General features: G+C 46.6%; 1 protein-coding gene across 1 annotated transcript in view; it reads left to right on the forward strand.

Moving 5' to 3' along the window:
• Window positions 1-18,979, forward strand: part of OPRK1 (opioid receptor kappa 1) — a 226,391-nt gene that overhangs the window by 125,317 nt on the left and 82,095 nt on the right. Inside the window, exon 3 of the mRNA XM_075316347.1 lies at window positions 13,441-13,793. Within this exon, the coding sequence (XP_075172462.1) occupies window positions 13,441-13,793 (353 nt within the window). The remainder of the gene's footprint in view (window positions 1-13,440; window positions 13,794-18,979) is intronic.

The following is an 18,979-nucleotide window of genomic DNA, read 5'->3' on the forward strand; positions in this document are numbered from 1 at the left end:
AACGGGTGCATTTCACCACCGATACTTGGACCAGTAAGCATGGACAGGGACGTTACATGTCGCTGACTGGCCACTGGGTAACTATGGTGATAGATGGTGAAGGGTCTGCTGCACAAGTCTTGCCGTCCCCACGACTTGTGTGTCAATCCTCTGTCTGTCCAAGTTCCGCCACTGCTTCTGCATCCTCCACCTCATCTGGGTCCTCCACCTCCGCCCCAAGCCTGCCTGGTCAGGCCACCAGCGTTCTCACTGCGCAGAAGGAATCACGCACCCCTCATTACTATGCTGGTAGCAGAGCGCAACGGCATCAGGCGGTCTTTAGCTTGACATGTCTTTGAAATAGGAGTCACACAGCGACTGAGTTGTGGGCAGCTCTGGAGACTGATTTTGATAAATGGTTGTCTCCACTCAACCTGCAGCCTGGTAAGGCCGTGTGCGACAATGCTGCAAACCTGGGTGCGGCCCTTCGCCTGGGCAAGGTGACACACGTGCCTTGTATGGCTCACGTGTTTACCCTTGTTGTCCAGCAATTTTTAACACACTATCCCGGCCTAGATGGCCTTCTGACCAGGGCACGGAAACTGTCTGCAGTGCTCACTTCCGCCGTTCAACCGCCGCACCTGAGCGACTTGCATCGCTCCAGAAGTCTTTCGGCCTGCCGGTTCATCGCCTGAAATGCGATGTGGCGACACGCTGGAATTCAACTCTCCACATGTTACAGCGACTGTGGCAGCACCGGCGAGCCCTGGTGCAATACGTCATGATGTATAGCCTGGGCCAACGAGATGCAGAAGTGGGGCAGATCACCCTGATGGAGTGATCTCAGATCAAGGACCTATGCACCCTTCTGCACAGTTTCGACATGGCGACGAATATGTTTAGCGCTGACAATGCCATTATCAGCATGACGATTACAGTCATTTACATGCTGGAGCACACGCTAAACACTATTCGTAGTCAGGGGGTGGGACAACAGGAAGGGGAGGAACTACAGGAGGATTCATATGCGCAAGACACAACAACATCACCAAGGTCCAGACGTTCATCATCACCAACGCGGCAGGCATGGGACCATGGGGGACAGGGATCAACAAGGGCGCATGGTAGCAGGTGAGATGTTGAGGAAGGTGCAGGAGGACATGAAGATATGGAGGACGAACTGTCCATGGACATGGAAGACTCAGCAGATGAGGGGGACCTTGGTCAAATTTCAGTTGAAAGAGGTTGGGGGGAGATGACAGAGGAAGAAAGAACGGTTAGCACCTCTATGCCACAAACACAGCGTGGACTTGGTGCGCATGGCTGCGCAAGACACATGAGTGCCTTCTTGTTGCACTACCTCCAACATGACCCTCGTATTGTCAAAATTAGAAGTGATGATGACTACTGGCTTGCCACACTATTAGATCCCCGGGACAAGTCCAAATTTTGTGACATAATTCCACCCATAGAAAGGGACGCACGTATGCAGGAGTATCAGCAGAAGCTGTTACTCGATCTTAGCTCGGCTTTTCCACCAAACAACCGTGCAGGTGAAGGGAGTGATTCTCCCAGTTGTAACTTGACAAACATGGGACGGCCTCGTCATCTTCAACAGTCTACCCGTACCAGTAGGACCGTATCTGGTGCTGGTAACAGCAATTTTATGGAATCTTTTCATAATTTTTTTAGACCCTCCTTTGCAAGGCCACCAGAGACAACAAGTCTGACACATAGTCAACGGATGGAGAGGATGATACAGGAGTATCTCCAAATGAACATCGATGCAATGACTTTGCAAATGGAGCCTTGCTCCTTTTGTGCTTCAAATCTAGAAAAATGTCAAGAGCTCTCCAGTTACGCCTCGAAGATTTTGTCGTGTCCAGCTGCCAGCGTTGTCTCTGAACGTGTCTTCAGTGCTGCTGGGTGTGTGCTGACAGATAAGCGCACGCGTCTGTCCAGTGACAATGTGGACAGACTGACGTTCATCAAAATGAACAAGTCATGGATCCAGAAGGAATTTACTACCCCTGTGTCATCCTGGGGAGAGTAAATGCTTGTGGATTTGGAATGTGCTTGATGCAAATCAAAACATCCTGTTTGCAACTAGGGCACAAGTGCTGCCACTGATAAGGTGTCTGTGTGGGGCCCAATTTTTGGAAAAAAAGGGAGACTCCGCTTGGAGTAACCCTTGCTTGCTGTGTTTTTTAAAAATGATACAAGATGAACAGATCTGAAGGCAAGATGAAGCCAACATCATGTCTCCGCCTGCACTTTTCTCACAAACCTGCATTTTTCCAGGGACACCCTACTCAACACCGTCTACAGACAGCAGCCAGATCTCTGTCCCTCAGATGTGGTCAAATAAAAGGCCACTTACTGCGACCCATGACAAAGCTAAGTGGTTGACTCTATCCCTCTGTAAGCTGTTGGCTACCGAAATGCTGCCTTTACGCGTAGTGGACACACAGGATTTTACAGACCTTATGTCTGTCGCTGTGCCCCAGTACCAGATGCCCAATCACCACTGCTTCTCCAAGAAAAGCATGCCCGCGCTACACCGGCATGTCGCACACAACATCACCACTTCCTTGAGAAAATCTGTGTGCGACAGGGTGCATTTCAACACAGATACTTGGACCAGTAAGCATAGACAGGGTCATTACATGTCACTGACTGGGCACTGGCAAACTATGGTGAGAGATGGAGAAGGGTCTGCTGTACAAGTCTTGCCGTCCCCACGAGTTGTTTCAATCCTTGTTCTGTATGTAGAAGTTAATACACTGCTTCTGCCTCTTCAACCTCGTGTGGGTCCTCTACCTTTGCGCAAACCCTGTGTGGTCAGGCCACCCTTCCTTGCAACTGCGCACAAGGACTACCACACACCTCCTTACTATGCTGGCAGCAGAGCTCAATGCCATCAGGCGGTCAAAGTTTTACTTTGAAATGTATGGGAAATGTGAGTCACACCGCTATTACAGAGAATAGTAGTCAGGCAGGGTCAAAACATTAATTGAGGAACAGGAACAGAATGGGACGGCCAGGACTTAATCAGAAAACAAGCAGAGGTGAAATGCGTATCGGCCAACAAGGTACATAAACAGCAAGTAGGAAAAGTAGTCAGGTAACAAGCACACAAAATCATAAAACTGAACTGGGGGTAAAATTAACCAGAGGTTCATAGCTATGTCTGGCAGTGGTCTGCAGACAGGATGGGCATAAAAAAGGGTGTGGTGTCTTCCCATTGGTTGTAGCTGAATGATGGTATTTCATCTGTGAGATACCCACCAGCTACATTCAGCCAGAGATTCTGCATCTGTCAAGGTAATGCAGCCCAGTGGGTGAGCATAACCTGCGTCCACCTGCGCCGCTGGCATCGACTACTCTCCCATCATCAGCACTATTCATGAAAGGAACACGTTGTCACCTGGCGACCGGAGTACAAATTGACGGAGCGGACTCCGTTGGTGACTTAACAGCCGTGTGCGGCAATGATGCAAACCTGGCTGCGGGCCATCCTCAGGGCAATGTGACACACGTGCCTTTTATGGCTCACGTGTTGATCCGAATTCTCCAGCAATTTTTAAAACACCATCACGGCCTACATGGCCTTGTGCAGCGGGCACGCTCGCTATGTGCTCACTTCCATCGTGCGCACACAGCAGCTCAACAACTTTCATCACTCCGGAAGTCTTAGGGTCTGGCAGTTAAACGCCGGAAATGCGATGTTCCGACACGCAGGAATTGGAATCTGCACATGTTGCAGCGTGTGTGGCAGCACCGCAGAGCCCTGCTGAAATACGGTAAGACATATAGCCTGGGATAAGTTGATCCAGAGGTGGTGCAGATCACGCTGCTGGAGTGGTGTCAGATCAAGGACCTATGCACCCTGCTACACAGTTTTGAAATGTCGACGAAGATGTTTAGCACTGGCAATGTCATTCTCAGCGTGACAATTCTGGTCATCTACATGATGGAGCACACTGTAATTATTATTCGGAGTCAGGTGTTGGGACAAGAGGAAGGGGAGGAAGTACAGGAGGAGTCATATGCGGAAGGGATAACAAGATCTACGAGGTCCAGATGGTCAGCGGCACCTATGCGGCAGTCATGGTGAGGGAGAGGGATTAACAAGGGCGCATAGTATCAGCAAAAAGTGTTGATGAAAGTGCAGGAGCCCATGAAGAAATGGAGGACGAACTGGCGATGGGCATGGAAGACTCAGCAGATGAGTGAGAGCTTGCTCACATTTCGGTTGTGCGAGGTTGTGGGTAGAGGGCAGAGGAAGGATGCACGATTCTCACCTCTCTGCCACCAACACACCAAGGACTTGGTCCTCCTGGATGCACAAGACACATGAGCGCCTTCTTGCTGCACTACCTACATGACCCTCGGATTGTATGAATTTGAAGTAATCCTGAATACTGGGTTGCCACACTGTTAGATCCCCGGTACAAGACAAAATTTGGCGAACTAATTCCTGCCATAGAAATAGACGCACGTATACAGGAGTATCTGCAGAATGTGGTACGCAATCTTAGATCTACTTTTCCACTAAACACCAGTGCTGCACAGAGTGAATCTCAACACTTTGTCATGGATAGGAGGAAATGGTCTTTTACTTGTCCACATCGGAGGGACCGAGGGATGGCTGCTGTGCTGAGATGGCGTTGAGTACGGTGTCCCTGCACAGTTGCACTTTTGGTCATATCCCAAAATGAGTTGAAAAAGGACAGATGCTGTTGGAAAGGGGAACAGGTGTGTTGGAAAGGGGAAAAAAATTTTGGTCCGTGGATTTGGTGGTTAAACAACTGTAACATTTGCTGAAGAAACAACATCTGTTACAGTGGGACTGGCAGATTTGGATAAAGTGGTATATAATCTGTGACCGCTATATAACAAAAATTAATAAGAAAAGAAAGAGAAAGGTATATATCACCTTCAGCAGTCAGTGTCCACCGTGCTCCCAGTTGGAAAAGGAGAGGTTGGCAACTTGAAGGTTTGGTGGAGGATACAGAGCTGTGTGGCTATGAAACTAATAGTAGCCTGAACCGAGTTAGACGCCATTCGGATCTGGAGACTGTGAGCCCTGTTAGCGTCACAGGGTCCACATGCCCACCCAGCCCAGGAACTCCCTGTTAACAACACAGGGGCCATTGAGTACGCTGACCGTGTGCGTAGGGGCCACACCTGTGGACAGCAGGCGCATCAGCAGCAGCAGGCCTGTTAATGCCACTGGGCTGCACAAGCAGGACTGTTAGGACAGGAGCTGGTCTTAACCGTTCTGCGTTACCAACTGTGGTGGTGGCCTGCATCCACCACCCTATCCCTGCCTACCTCTGGCCTAAAGCCGCAATGGGTTCAACACATGGAGGTGTGCTCTTTCGGAGCATAATAGAAGACTGCGCACCTCCTTGTTGGCTCCAGCCCCTTTTATAACCTGGGTCCGCCCCAAACCAGGGTGAACCACAATGCACCTCCTGGAGACAAAAGCAGAGTGACACGTCATGAGTGGCATAACTAGCGTCCTATTTGGAAACGCAACTTCAATGATGACCTCATGGCTGCCATGACCCAAACACCTCACCAGTCATCGTCTGACCATCAATAATGCGGTGACAAGTCATAGGTGTGGGCCTCTGCAAGCCATTTGGGAGGACACCTGATGCCCTGTGGTCTATATGGGACCCCCACATCAGGGCCAGGGCCAAAGAGTTCATTACCGGACCTAGTCTCTGATGCAGGAAGTGCCTGAGCATGCTCAGTAGCATGAAATACAGTCTCTGAAAAAAGACTATCAGCTTTAGCATGGTGTCTAGGCACAAAACAGGACTTAGACCCGGCACAGAATGCAAGCACCTGTGCAAAGAGGCTTTTCACACTTAGTGTGGGAGCATGCGCTGTATCCCGAAATGAAGACTTAGCGTCAGGAATGGCACAGTCAGGCTGAGCATACTCACTAGGCGAAACACTGTAATTATGCTGCAGCTGGGGTACATCGGCACACGCATGCGCACTAGCTGCCTCTCCACACTTAGACGTGGAGGGGAAATTTGTCTTGGAGATGCTGTCTATGAACAGAAGGAAAAGCTAAAGGAAGCCTGACTTTCTATCCCTCCGAATTATGAAATGCAGCAATGAATTCCATGAGTTTGCTATAACATTAGCGTAGCTAAATGTGCATGAGGGTGTGATGTAGAGGTGCTAGAAATAGCTTGTCACCAGTGGGGCACTAATGGAATACAACAGCCAGTTCTATGATGCCACAAAATGGCAGTATTTTGTGCTATCATTATAGCTTATTAAAAACAGAGCACGAGGTTGTCATGCAGAGGTGCTGCACATAGATTTGCAGTAGTGTGAATAGACAAAAGTACAATAGCCACGTTTAGGATACAACTAGGTACACTGAGTGTTTGCTACTATAAATGGCTGAGTTTAAAAAAGTTTGAGTGTGCAATGCAGGCAGACGTGCTGCAAATAACGTTCCAATACTGTGAATTGACAAAAGTACAATAGCCACGTTTAGGATACAACTAGGTACACTGAGTGTTTGCTACTATAAATGGCTGAGTTTAAAAAAGTTTGAGTGTGCAATGCAGGCAGACGTGCTGCAAATAACGTTCCAATACTGTGAATTGACAAAAGTACAATAGCCACGTTTAGGATACAACTAGGTACAGTGAGTGTTTGCTAGTATAATGGCTGAGTTTAAAAAAGTTAGAGTGTGCAATGCAGGCAGACGTGCTGCAAATATCGTTCCAATACTGTGAATAGACAAAAGTAAAATAGCCACGTTTAGGATACAACTAGGTACACTGAGTGTTTGCTAGTATAATGGCTGAGTTTAAAAAAGTTAGAGTGTGCAATGCAGGCAGACGTGCTGCAAATAACGTTCCAATACTGTGAATAGACAAAAGTACAATAGCCACGTTTAGGATACAACTAGGTACACTGAGTGTTTGCTACTATAAATGGCTGAGTTTAAAAAAGTTTGAGTGTGCAATGCAGGCAGACGTGCTGCAAATAACGTTCCAATACTGTGAATTGACAAAAGTACAATAGCCACGTTTAGGATACAACTAGGTACAGTGAGTGTTTGCTAGTATAATGGCTGAGTTTAAAAAAGTTTGAGTGTGCAATGCAGGCAGACGTGCTGCAAATAACGTTCCAATACTGTGAATTGACAAAAGTACAATAGCCACGTTTAGGATACAACTAGGTACAGTGAGTGTTTGCTAGTATAATGGCTGAGTTTAAAAAAGTTTGAGTGTGCAATGCAGGCAGACGTGCTGCAAATAACGTTCCAATACTGTGAATTGACAAAAGTACAATAGCCACGTTTAGGATACAACTAGGTACAGTGAGTGTTTGCTAGTATAATGGCTGAGTTTAAAAAAGTTAGAGTGTGCAATGCAGGCAGACGTGCTGCAAATATCGTTCCAATACTGTGAATAGACAAAAGTACAATAGCCACGTTTAGGATACAACTAGGTACACTGAGTGTTTGCTACTATAAATGGCTGAGTTTAAAAAAGTTTGAGTGTGCAATGCAGGCAGACGTGCTGCAAATAACGTTCCAATACTGTGAATTGACAAAAGTACAATAGCCACGTTTAGGATACAACTAGGTACACTGAGTGTTTGCTACTATAAATGGCTGAGTTTAAAAAAGTTAGAGTGTGCAATGCAGGCAGACGTGCTGCAAATATCGTTCCAATACTGTGAATAGACAAAAGTACAATAGCCACGTTTAGGATACAACTAGGTACACTGAGTGTTTGCTAGTATAATGGCTTAGTAACAATGAGTTGTAGTGTGCAATGCAGGCAGACGTGCTCTGCAAATGTCTTTGCACTAGTGGGACTATAGCAAAGTCCAATAGCCACGTTTAGGATGCCACTAGGTACACTGAGTGTTTGCTAGTAAAATTGCTTAGTTTAAAAAAGTTGGAGTGTGCAATGCAGGCAGATGTGCTCTGCTAATATCTTTGCACTAGTGGGACTATAGCAAAGTCCAATAGCCACGTATAGGATGCCACTAGGTACACTGAGTGTTTGCTAGTATAATGGCTTAGTTAAAATGAGTTTGAGTGTGCAATGCAGGCAGACGCGCTATGCAAATGTCTTTGCACTAGTGGGACTATAGCAAAGTCCAATAGCCACGTATAGGATGCCACTAGGTACACTGAGTGTTTGCTAGTATAATGGCTTGGTTTTAATGAGTTGGAGTGTGCAATGCAGGCAGACGCGCTCTGCAAATGTCTTTGCACTAGTGGGACTATAGCAAAGTCCAATAGCCACGTATAGGATGCCACTAGGTACACTGAGTGTTTGCTAGTATAATGGCTTGGTTAGAATGAGTTGTAGTGTGCAATGCAGGCAGATGTGCTCTGCTAATGTCTTTGCACTAGTGGGACTATAGCAAAGTCCAATAGCCACGTATAGGATGCCACTAGGTACACTGAGTGTTTGCTAGTATAATGGCTTAGTTAAAATGAGTTTGAGTGTGCAATGCAGGCAGACGCGCTATGCAAATGTCTTTGCACTAGTGGGACTATAGCAAAGTCCAATAGCCACGTATAGGATGCCACTAGGTACACTGAGTGTTTGCTAGTATAATGGCTTGGTTAGAATGAGTTGTAGTGTGCAATGCAGGCAGATGTGCTCTGCTAATGTCTTTGCACTAGTGGGACTATAGCAAAGTCCAATAGCCACGTATAGGATGCCACTAGGTACACTGAGTGTTTGCTAGTATAATGGCTTAGTTAAAATGAGTTTGAGTGTGCAATGCCGGCAGACGCGCTATGCAAATGTCTTTGCACTAGTGGGACTATAGCAAAGTCCAATAGCCACGTATAGGATGCCACTAGGTACACTGAGTGTTTGCTAGTATAATGGCTTGGTTTTAATGAGTTGGAGTGTGCAATGCAGGCAGACGCGCTCTGCAAATGTCTTTGCACTAGTGGGACTATAGCAAAGTCCAATAGCCACGTATAGGATGCCACTAGGTACACTGAGTGTTTGCTAGTATAATGGCTTGGTTAGAATGAGTTGTAGTGTGCAATGCAGGCAGACGCGCTCTGCAAATGTCTTTGCACTAGTGGGACTATAGCAAAGTCCAATAGCCACGTATAGGATGCCACTAGGTACACTGAGTGTTTGCTAGTATAATGGCTTGGTTAGAATGAGTTGTAGTGTGCAATGCAGGCAGACGCGCTCTGCAAATGTCTTTGCACTAGTGGGACTATAGCAAAGTCCAATAGCCACGTATAGGATGCCACTAGGTACACTGAGTGTTTGCTAGTATAATGGCTTAGTTATCAGTTGGAGTGTGCAGAGGACAAGAGGGTACAGTGGCAGGATTGTGGTGCTCTGGGTAGAGGAATGGAAGCCTGCCTTTCTATTCCCTCCTAATGGTGAAATGCAGGTAGGAAATCCCTGACCTGGGCTACACAGACGCTGTTGCTGTTTGCAGGACCTGTCACCTATGGCTCTCTGACCCTGCCGGTTGGAGCCCTTAAAAGGACTGCTATAAAGTGCTCTCCCTAAGCTGTCTAACGCTGTGTATGCAGCGCATACAGCTGTATCGGCTATAGGACTCAGGAAGACGGAGCTGCGACAGTGATGTCTGACACCAAAGACGCAGAAGGCAGATAATGGCGTCCGTGAAGAAAATGTCCGGTTTTATAATGCAGGGACATGTGACATGCAGATCCTATCACACATGCCGTTGCTTCTCTGGCTCAAAGTCCACTTAGCTGTGTGTGTGTCTGGGATTGGCTGACATGCTGGCCCGCCCCACAAGACGCGCGCACTTAGGGAAGGAAGACAAGAAAAAAAAAAAAAAAAAATGGCGATCGCCATTATAGAAACAGCAGTGATCTGAAGGCGCTGTTCACGCACACTATACACTGAAATGTGATAATAGTTTGATTCACAGAGTGACTTACACTATTACAGCAGAAACCAAGCTATGATTTAGCTGTTTTTTGGCTGCTAGAACCGTTCTCGAACGTTTCTAGAACTACCGAGCTTTTGCAAAAAGCTCGAGTTCTAGTTCGATCTAGAACATGCCCCAAAATCACTCGAGCCGCGAACTGGAGAACCACGAACCACGAACCGCGCTCAACTCTATATTTGAGGACATAGTTCTTTCCCAAGTCACTTTTCCCATCTCAGCATGTAGGGATGTTTATAACTATCAGTTGAGCCATGGTAAACTAGGTATATGTTTATATTTAAAATCAGACCTTTGGTAGAGGATCGCTGAGAGCAACGAAAGTCAAAATAAGAAAGAATAGCAGTTCTAGTGGATCTCATTACTAATGATAAATAATGAGTTATCTGCTGATATGAAAAACATGCAGATAGAGGTAGTTGTGAAGGTTATGCAATTCATTAAAACATTTTTTTTTGTGAGAGGATGCAGTATATCTCCAAAGTTAAAAAGGTCAGCTCTTGACCAATGACTGGTCACCAAGACTGTAAGACCCTCTAGAAGATGTGGGGTATATTAAAAGAGGGTTAGAAGAGATGCAGGTGTAGGTAATGGGTATTTTATTCTGCATCTATGCTAAACCTCTCTGGAAAAGTCATGGGGAATAATAGTGCATGGGGAGAGATATGGAGTCCCCCAAATCATAAAGCCGGCATATAAAGGATTCACCACAGCTTCTCAGTTTCTGTCCATTTCTTAAATGCATTTAAAGTTGACCAAGAAGTCAAGTGGCGCATATGTGTTGCATAATAATACAAAGTAATATTGGGGAAAGCCAAGTCCTCACACAACTTGGACACATACATAATGAAATTGGGGATTGGGGATATGATGCCTTCCAGAGTGATGTCTGAGTCTTCTTCAGGGTGGTTAAAAGGATTATAATTGGTAAAGAGTCAAACAAATATAAGAATCTAGGGAGAATGAACATCTTAATTTCCCCTAACTTTCTCAGAAAGGAAATATGAAAAGATGATTATTGTTTCAATTGTAAATCATCCTCCTGGATTAGCAGTGGAAAATATGCCTGAAAGAAAGAACAGTGCTTAGGTTTTATAGTTTGTCTTCATTGGTATCTCACAGTTTACTTGAACATCAGTTCTAATTAGCTGATCTATGAAAGCTATCTGAAAACCTAACATATTTAACTTTCTGGAAAGCTATTAATGCTCGTAGTCAGAGATTTGAAGGAAGCAATAGCTAAAGCAGTATAACGACTGAAAAACAAAATAGACAGCTTATTAAATCATAGTGTTAGTTTCAAATTTAGTTTGGTTTATTAAATATCTATTTTGTAATTCAAGGTGAATGTGGGGGAGTTTAGGTGCCCAACTTGCATGCATCATATGATAATGTTATATAAACCTATATACCGCAAAGGGTTAATGTGAACCTGTCAGCTTTATTAACTCAGTCAGGTAAGTTTGACTCTGTAACACTGTGGCGTTTTACAGTAAAACATACTTTCAAAGTCTCTGGTATACATGACTACGTTGTAGACTAGTTGGACAGGCAAGCCTATGGTGGCTTCTTCCTATCGCTACCCTAGATTGACAAGTTTCACAACCAGTGCCTGATACATGCTACAGACAAGCTAGTATCAGTTGATAGGTTCACTTTCTGATTTCTGGCTCACCCTTTGGAGAATTTGGTATTACATTAACAAAAATAAACTTGAAAGTGTATACACAACCGAATAAGCTGTTGCATTGTTCAGCCGATGTTACCGGCTATACTCACCCTTGGCCATTTGCATAGCACACTATTCATAGATACGTATTGTGGAAAACGTCTTAGCAAACCTTAATAGCACGGATGGTTGTGCCATACTAGCAAAGATACTACACAGTGTGGCTTATACCAGACGCTCCTTCCTAGTACCCCTAGGCTGTGACATTATATCACTTGACCAGTATTTGTCGGTACTACATTACCTCATTAGGCCATCTAGTAAGAGCGATGTACACAACAGAATAAGCTGTTTTACATATCCAGCTCTCTTGATTGACGCATTTATCCAGCTCTCTTGACTGACGCACCTATTGCTAATATATGTATATCTGATAAGTCCAATCTGACAAAGGCTCAGGCCGAAACGTCTGTATTTTTGATTTGGACACAAAACATATAAGCAACTTTTCCAAAAAGGACTAATAAAGAATTAATTTGCATTACCATCTGGTGTGACTTTTACTCTTATTGGGAGACTTAGTGTGCCGAGGTTATCCTCTATTTTTACCCTGCTCCTGAAAACTGATCTCTCTGCAGATCCTATATTATTCTGTGGATGTTCTGGCTTTCATCCTTCTGGTCTGGAGACCAGAATTGGACAAACTGAGCAAGGTATGTCACCAATTGGGCTGCTTCTCTATGAGTGACAGCAGTCTGGATATGCATGCCCTGATCACATTTCACTTTCCTCTGCCTGCTTTACAGGTCGGTGCAGTCATGTGAAAAGCACTGTGTTGTATCAATCATTAAATAGTATATCCCCTGTGATTTACTATCTATTGATTGGAACATCTCAGCTTTGTCACATGAAAGCACCACACTGTAAAGTAGGCTGAGAGGAGAGTGTGATTTGGACATGTGTGCCTAGACTGCTGTTACTCACATAGAGGTGACCCTACCCCCATCAGTGACGTGTCCTGCTCAATTTGTCCAATTCCAGACTCCAGACTGGAAGGATCAAAGCCAGAACATCAACATAGGAATATAGGAGCCACCGAGAGATCAGCTTTCAGGAGCAGGGTAGGTAGCAGAAGTATATTGGGAAAGTGTTTGTTAGGAAGAGTTAGGACAAATGAAAGGGGGTCAGATTAGTAGTGGAAAACCTCTTTACATTCTAATGGATAACTTTTATTTAACTGAAATATATTTTTAAATTCAGGTTTGTTGATCACTTTCAATTATTGTACTCCCTCATAATCAAACTTGTTGTAGAGTTAGTGTGAATCAGACCCTGTCTATCACCAAATTAGTAATTTTTTGATTAGGTAATTGTTGCAGCATGAGGCACATGTGACATCATGTCACGCATGCAAATAAAAGTAAAGCCACAGATGCTGTAAAGTAGGAGAGGCTTCTATCCATCCTACAGAGAAGACTGATGTGGTCAATGGTCCAAGCCCTTCAAACTTATTGACACTATCTCTACTGTATAATGCACATAATATATAGTCAATGAATTGAATTGTATAAAGTCTATAATATTATAGTAATAGTACAGCATGTAAACCTTGTTTTTTTTATTTTGTTACACTAATCATACAGTGTTAATGTATAACTGCACAATTTTTATTTTATTACATTAAATCATGTTTTGTTTTCTATTGCAAAAGCCTAAAACATAATTTTAATAATTTAACAAACTCCAGCTATTACATAATCTGGTAATGAGCTATTGCTACAGTTTGAACAAGTTTATTGAGATTCAGTAGCCTTTGTGTTTTCTCTCAACAGATACACCAAAATGAAGACTGCTACCAACATTTACATTTTTAATCTGGCACTAGCTGATGCTCTCGTGACTACCACAATGCCTTTTCAAAGCACTGAATTCTTAATGAACTCCTGGCCATTTGGAGATATTTTATGTAAAATAGTTATATCTATTGACTATTATAATATGTTTACCAGTATATTCACTTTAACCATGATGAGCGTTGACCGATATATTGCGGTGTGCCATCCTGTAAAGGCACTTGATTTCCGCACACCTTTAAAAGCAAAATTCATCAATGTGTGTATCTGGATGCTTTCCTCCTCTGTTGGAATATCTGCTATTGTACTTGGAGGCACCAAAATGAGTGATGGTAAGTATACTTTCTCTATATATTTCAATACCCTTGGTAACATTTATTTGAGCAGGGTTCTTTCAACAGAAGATATATATTTTTTCAGACTATAAGATGCTATTAACCCCCCCCAAAATTAGGGGGAAAATGGGTGTGTGTCTTATAGGCCAAATGTAGCATACCAGTGTGGCACAACAGTGGTGGAGTGGGATCACAGGTGGCAGGGTTGCTGCTGCAGGAACCAGGTGGCGGCAGGGCTAGATTAAGGTTGGTGGGGGCCCCTGGGCAGAAAATCTGGTGGGGGCCCCATAACGTTAACATTTTTAGCCATAACAGTAGAGCGTGAACTGTAGCATTTAGATATAAATCCAATAAACATTTATCTTATCCTGTTCTGCCACATTCAGATTTACAGTACTACAATACAGACACAGTCCAGGATAACTCACAGCCGTCACTTATACACAGAAAGTAGAGTTACTCACATGTTTTTTATTGATCCCAATGTTAAAGGGAACCTGTCAGCAGAAATGTTGCACTAAACCTAAAAGATTCCCCCTCTGCAGCTCGTGGGCTGCATTCTAGCAAGGTTCCTATTGTTATTGTGTCCCCTTTTAGACCAAAATAAATACTTTATAAAGTGGTACCTTTTCCTATGCAAATCTTGTTAATCGTACACGGGGGCGGGCTGTCTCGTGTCCGTTATTCTGCCTCCTGCTGCTTTACGCCATCCCCCATCGCTCAATTTCATACTTCAGGATGCCGCCCATTGCGCCAGAGGTCTCACGCAAGCGCCGTGCCACTTTAGCGGGACCGTGCACTGTGCACAGTGTGACCGCTAGTGACGTGTTGCGCAGGCGTGAGATTCTGGGCGGCGCTTTGATTTTCATTAGCAAGTACCCGTCCATAATCTCGTGCCCGCGCTTTCCCCTCTGCCTCCACGCTGGCCAGATGACCCCACGTCACCTCTTTCCCATCTTGGTAAGAGGTGACGTGGATTCATCTGGCCAGCGCTTGCGCAGAACGGTGGAGGCAGAGGGGAAAGCGCGGGCACGAGATTATGGGCGGGTACTTGCTGATGAAAATCACAGCGCCACCCATAATCTCACGCCTGCGCAACACGTCACCAGCGGTCACACTTTGCACAGTGCACAGTCCCGCTAGAGTGGCATGGCGCATGCGCGAGACCTCGGGCGCACTGGGCGGTGTCCTGAGGTATGAAATTATGAAAAGACGCATTAGGGCTTATGCGCACTTTGCGTAATTCCATGCATTTACACTGCGTATAGCACTGCAGTGTAAATGCATGCGTCCTGCGTCCCCTGCACAATCTATGAAGATTGTGCATGATACGTGCACACGTTGCTTTTATGAACGCAGCGATTTGGGTGCTAAAATGTTGACCCAAATCTCTGCATTCATAAAATGAGCATGTCAATTATTCCGTGCGCTATGGATGCAGCTCCCACTGTGTCTATGGTGGGGGCAGCAGCCATAGCGCATGAAATCGACTTTTTTTGTACAGAAAAACTGCATCCATTATGCAGTGATTCTGCAGCGATTTGACGCGCACATGTGCTGTCAAATCGCTGCAGAATATTCAGCAGTGATGTGCGCATGAGCCCTTACAGGTATTAATATGGGGAAGTCGCCAGCAGCCTCACTCACCTCTCCCGCTTGTTTCTGTCCAGCTCCTTCAGGGCATGTGGCTGTGTTTCACGATGGCTGTTACTAACAGACATGACTGCACACTGACAGCACTGCTGTATATATGTCGCGGGCGGGGAGGTACGCCGCTGCTGTGCTCTCGCTAACGCTCGGGCCCGGCGCTGCTGCGGCTGCTGCTCGGTGGCACGAGATGCCTCTCCCTGATGAAGATTACCATTAGTCAAAATCGAAACGTACGTAGGTTATCTTGAGGCTTGTTCCTGACGGTGTCCCCCTTATCTCCACCTTCTTTGGCTGAGTATCGGTGTCCACTTCTACTATAGGCACTATTCATGTCTATCAGTGCAGGGGTTGCAGTGGGGCTATTTGCCCTATATGAGCTAGATATAACATTATACTGTAATGCTTATGGGCTGTTTGGTATCTAGAGAAACAGCTCACTGACATCTAATGCCCACGTGTCCTCCCTGTAAAACTGATAGTGCTGTTTTCATGTGTTTTGTACTTGTACACCATTGCCAATGTCACTATTCTATATGGGACTAATCCGTAATTAATTTTTTAATGTGTTTTTAATGATATTTTGGATGTTTATCCTCACCTTGTCTAAATAAAAATTTGTACTGTTTTGCACTTTAAAAACTCTTGTTCTCTTTTACTATGCTATGACTGCACACTGACAGCACTGCTGTATATATGTCGCGGGCGGGGAGGTACGTCGCTGCTGCGCTCTCGCTAACGCTCGGGTCCGGCGCTGCTGCGGCTGCTGCTCGGTGGCTCGAGCGGTGGGCCGGATCCGGGGACTCGAGCGGTGCTCCTCGCCCGTGAGTGAAAAGGGTGGTTGGTTTCGGGGATTTAGTCCGTGACGCCACCTACGGGTTGTGGTGAAGATGGGCACCACCGCTGCTGATGACGGGGATCCCGGGAGAGATGGTGGGGAGCAGCTGGGATGTTGTTTTCCCCCTTCGTGGGTAGGGGTTGGTGGTCCCGGGGCCCGGTGGTGTGACGAGGAGGCAGGGTTGGTGAGGTGCAGGGTTGCAGGGGCAGCGCAACGCGGTGCCTGATGGCACGGGTGTACTCACTCAGTAAGAGATGCACAAAGTCCTCGGTAAACCAAACGGCTGGATGGACGGGTCCCGCAGCCGGCTGCAGTGTCTCTCCCCGGACAGGTGATGGCGGCTGTCTTTCCCTGCACCTTTGTGTACTTGTTTGACTACGATGGATCCCCAACGGTAGTCCACTCGCCAGTGTATGGGTGTCGGAGGAGCCCGTTTGCCCGCAGGCGCTGGCCCTTGGGTCTCTAGCCTTAGGCGGTAGCTGTATAGCCTCACGGTGTGGGCGGTTGCCTTCTAACGGGTCTTTGGCTGTTAGGAAACCCCTGGGGTTCCTGTAACACTCGGATTTGACTGTTGACGGCGACTCCAAGTCCAGCCAGGGTCCGATGGCCCTGCCTGTGTGTGCCGGCTTCACTTCGCTCCCCGGTCGGTACCGGCGGGCCAACGCCCGACCCCGTCCTACGGTTCTGCGTTGATTCACCACTCCTGCAGATGGCCACCACCGTTTGCCAACCTTGTTGTCAGTGCCTGGGCCACAAACCCAGACACTCTCCACTTTACTCCTCTCACTTCAACCTCCTCAACTAAACTGTCCCTTTTCCCGCCTCCAGGCCTGTGAACTCCTTGGTGGGTGGGGCCAACCGCTTGGCTCCGCCCCACCTGGTGTGGACATCAGACCCTGGAGGGAGGCAACAAGGATTTTATGTTTGGCTAATGTTACTGTCTAATGAGGGTGGGGGTGTTTGTGTGTTACCTGTGACGACCTGGCTAGTCCAGGGCGCCACATATACATCACAGGAGGGGCTAGGGGCTACAATATATACATTACAGGAGGGGCAGGGGGCATAGATGTTACTGGAGTGGCAAACAGCTCTGGTGGTGTACTCATTACTGGGATGGGTGACATAGCGCTCTGGGGGACCCATATAGTTCTGAGGGGGCTGCACAGACTGCTCTAATTTATATACACACACACACACAGTATTGCTTCTTACACACACAGCTCTGACACACACAAATACAGTTCACCCCCCATTACTCCATACACAAACACACAATACAATGCACCCCCAATCACCCCCCTACACACACACGCAATGCACCCCCCATTTCTCCCTACACACACACACACACACACAATGCACCCCCCATCACCCCCTACACACACACACACACACACACATACACACAATGCAGCCCCCCATCACCCCCTACACACACACTCACACACACACACACACACACACACACACACACAGTACGGCTTCTTACACACATAGCTCTGACACACACACACACACACACAGCTCTGACACACACACAAATACAATGCACCCCCCATTACTCAACACAGAAACACACAATACAATGCACCCCCTATCAGCCTCTACACACACATACAATGCACCCCCCCCACACACACACAATGCACCCCCCCACACACATACACAATGCACCCCCCCATTACCCCCTCCCCACACTCAATACAATGCACCCCCATTGCCCCTCCCCCCACACACAATACAATGCAACCCTCATCACCCCCTATACACACAAATTACACTGCCCCATCACTACACACTCCTGCCTCCCCCTCCCTCGGAATACAGTTCTCCCCCTCTGCCTGTCACAAAGCTGTATTCCTTCACAAAATTTCCCCGCTGTGTCCTCAGCCCCTCCCCACTCATCCCCATTCGTTACACCTGTCTCTTCGGCTCCTCCATGGAGCTCTTACCGCTGCCTGATGCATCCTATGTGGCGCCCGCAGCACTGTGATGACGTCAGCAAGGTGCTGATCTCATCACGTTGCTGCACGTCGGGAGGGGGGCCCAGTCCTGGCACACTGTTCAAATGTATTTACGCCTGAAAGACACAAATACATTTGAATAGGAAGGAGGAAGCTGCAGTCACCGGCAGACGCAGATACAACTAAATGGCGATACACCGCCGCCCCCCCCCCCGAAAACACAGCTGATTCATTAGACTGTCTTTACGGAGGGGGAGAGGGTGTGAAGAAGAAAAAAAAATGCTGACAGGTGCCTAGTGGCAAGTATGGCCCTGGTGGTGGGGGCCCCCTTAGAAGCTCTTTTGGTGGCGGCCTTGGAGCTGGAGCCCCGCCTGCCCCACCTATAATCCGGCCCTGGGTGGTGGTATGAGCGGGCCAATGCTGCAGGGTCTGGGTTGGGAGAAGTGATATACTGGCGGCATAAGGAATGCACCATTGATCTCTTGGTGACAGATGAAATGGACTTCAAGAAAATATCCCCGAGATCTCAATTTGTGCATGCACCACCTCTGGAACCATCTTCATGAAGTCTAACACGTCAGCGGCAGCGCATGCGCAGATTAAGATCTCAGCTCTCCGAGATCACAATCTGTGCCTGCACTGTCTCCAGCGCCATCTGAAGTTTACTGGAGCACCCCCAACCCCAGTAAGATACATTTGGCATATAAAATGGACTTTAAAACTACAAGACAGAT

Source organism: Anomaloglossus baeobatrachus, chromosome 6 (genome assembly GCF_048569485.1).
Source record: "Anomaloglossus baeobatrachus isolate aAnoBae1 chromosome 6, aAnoBae1.hap1, whole genome shotgun sequence".
NCBI lineage: Eukaryota > Metazoa > Chordata > Amphibia > Anura > Aromobatidae > Anomaloglossus > Anomaloglossus baeobatrachus.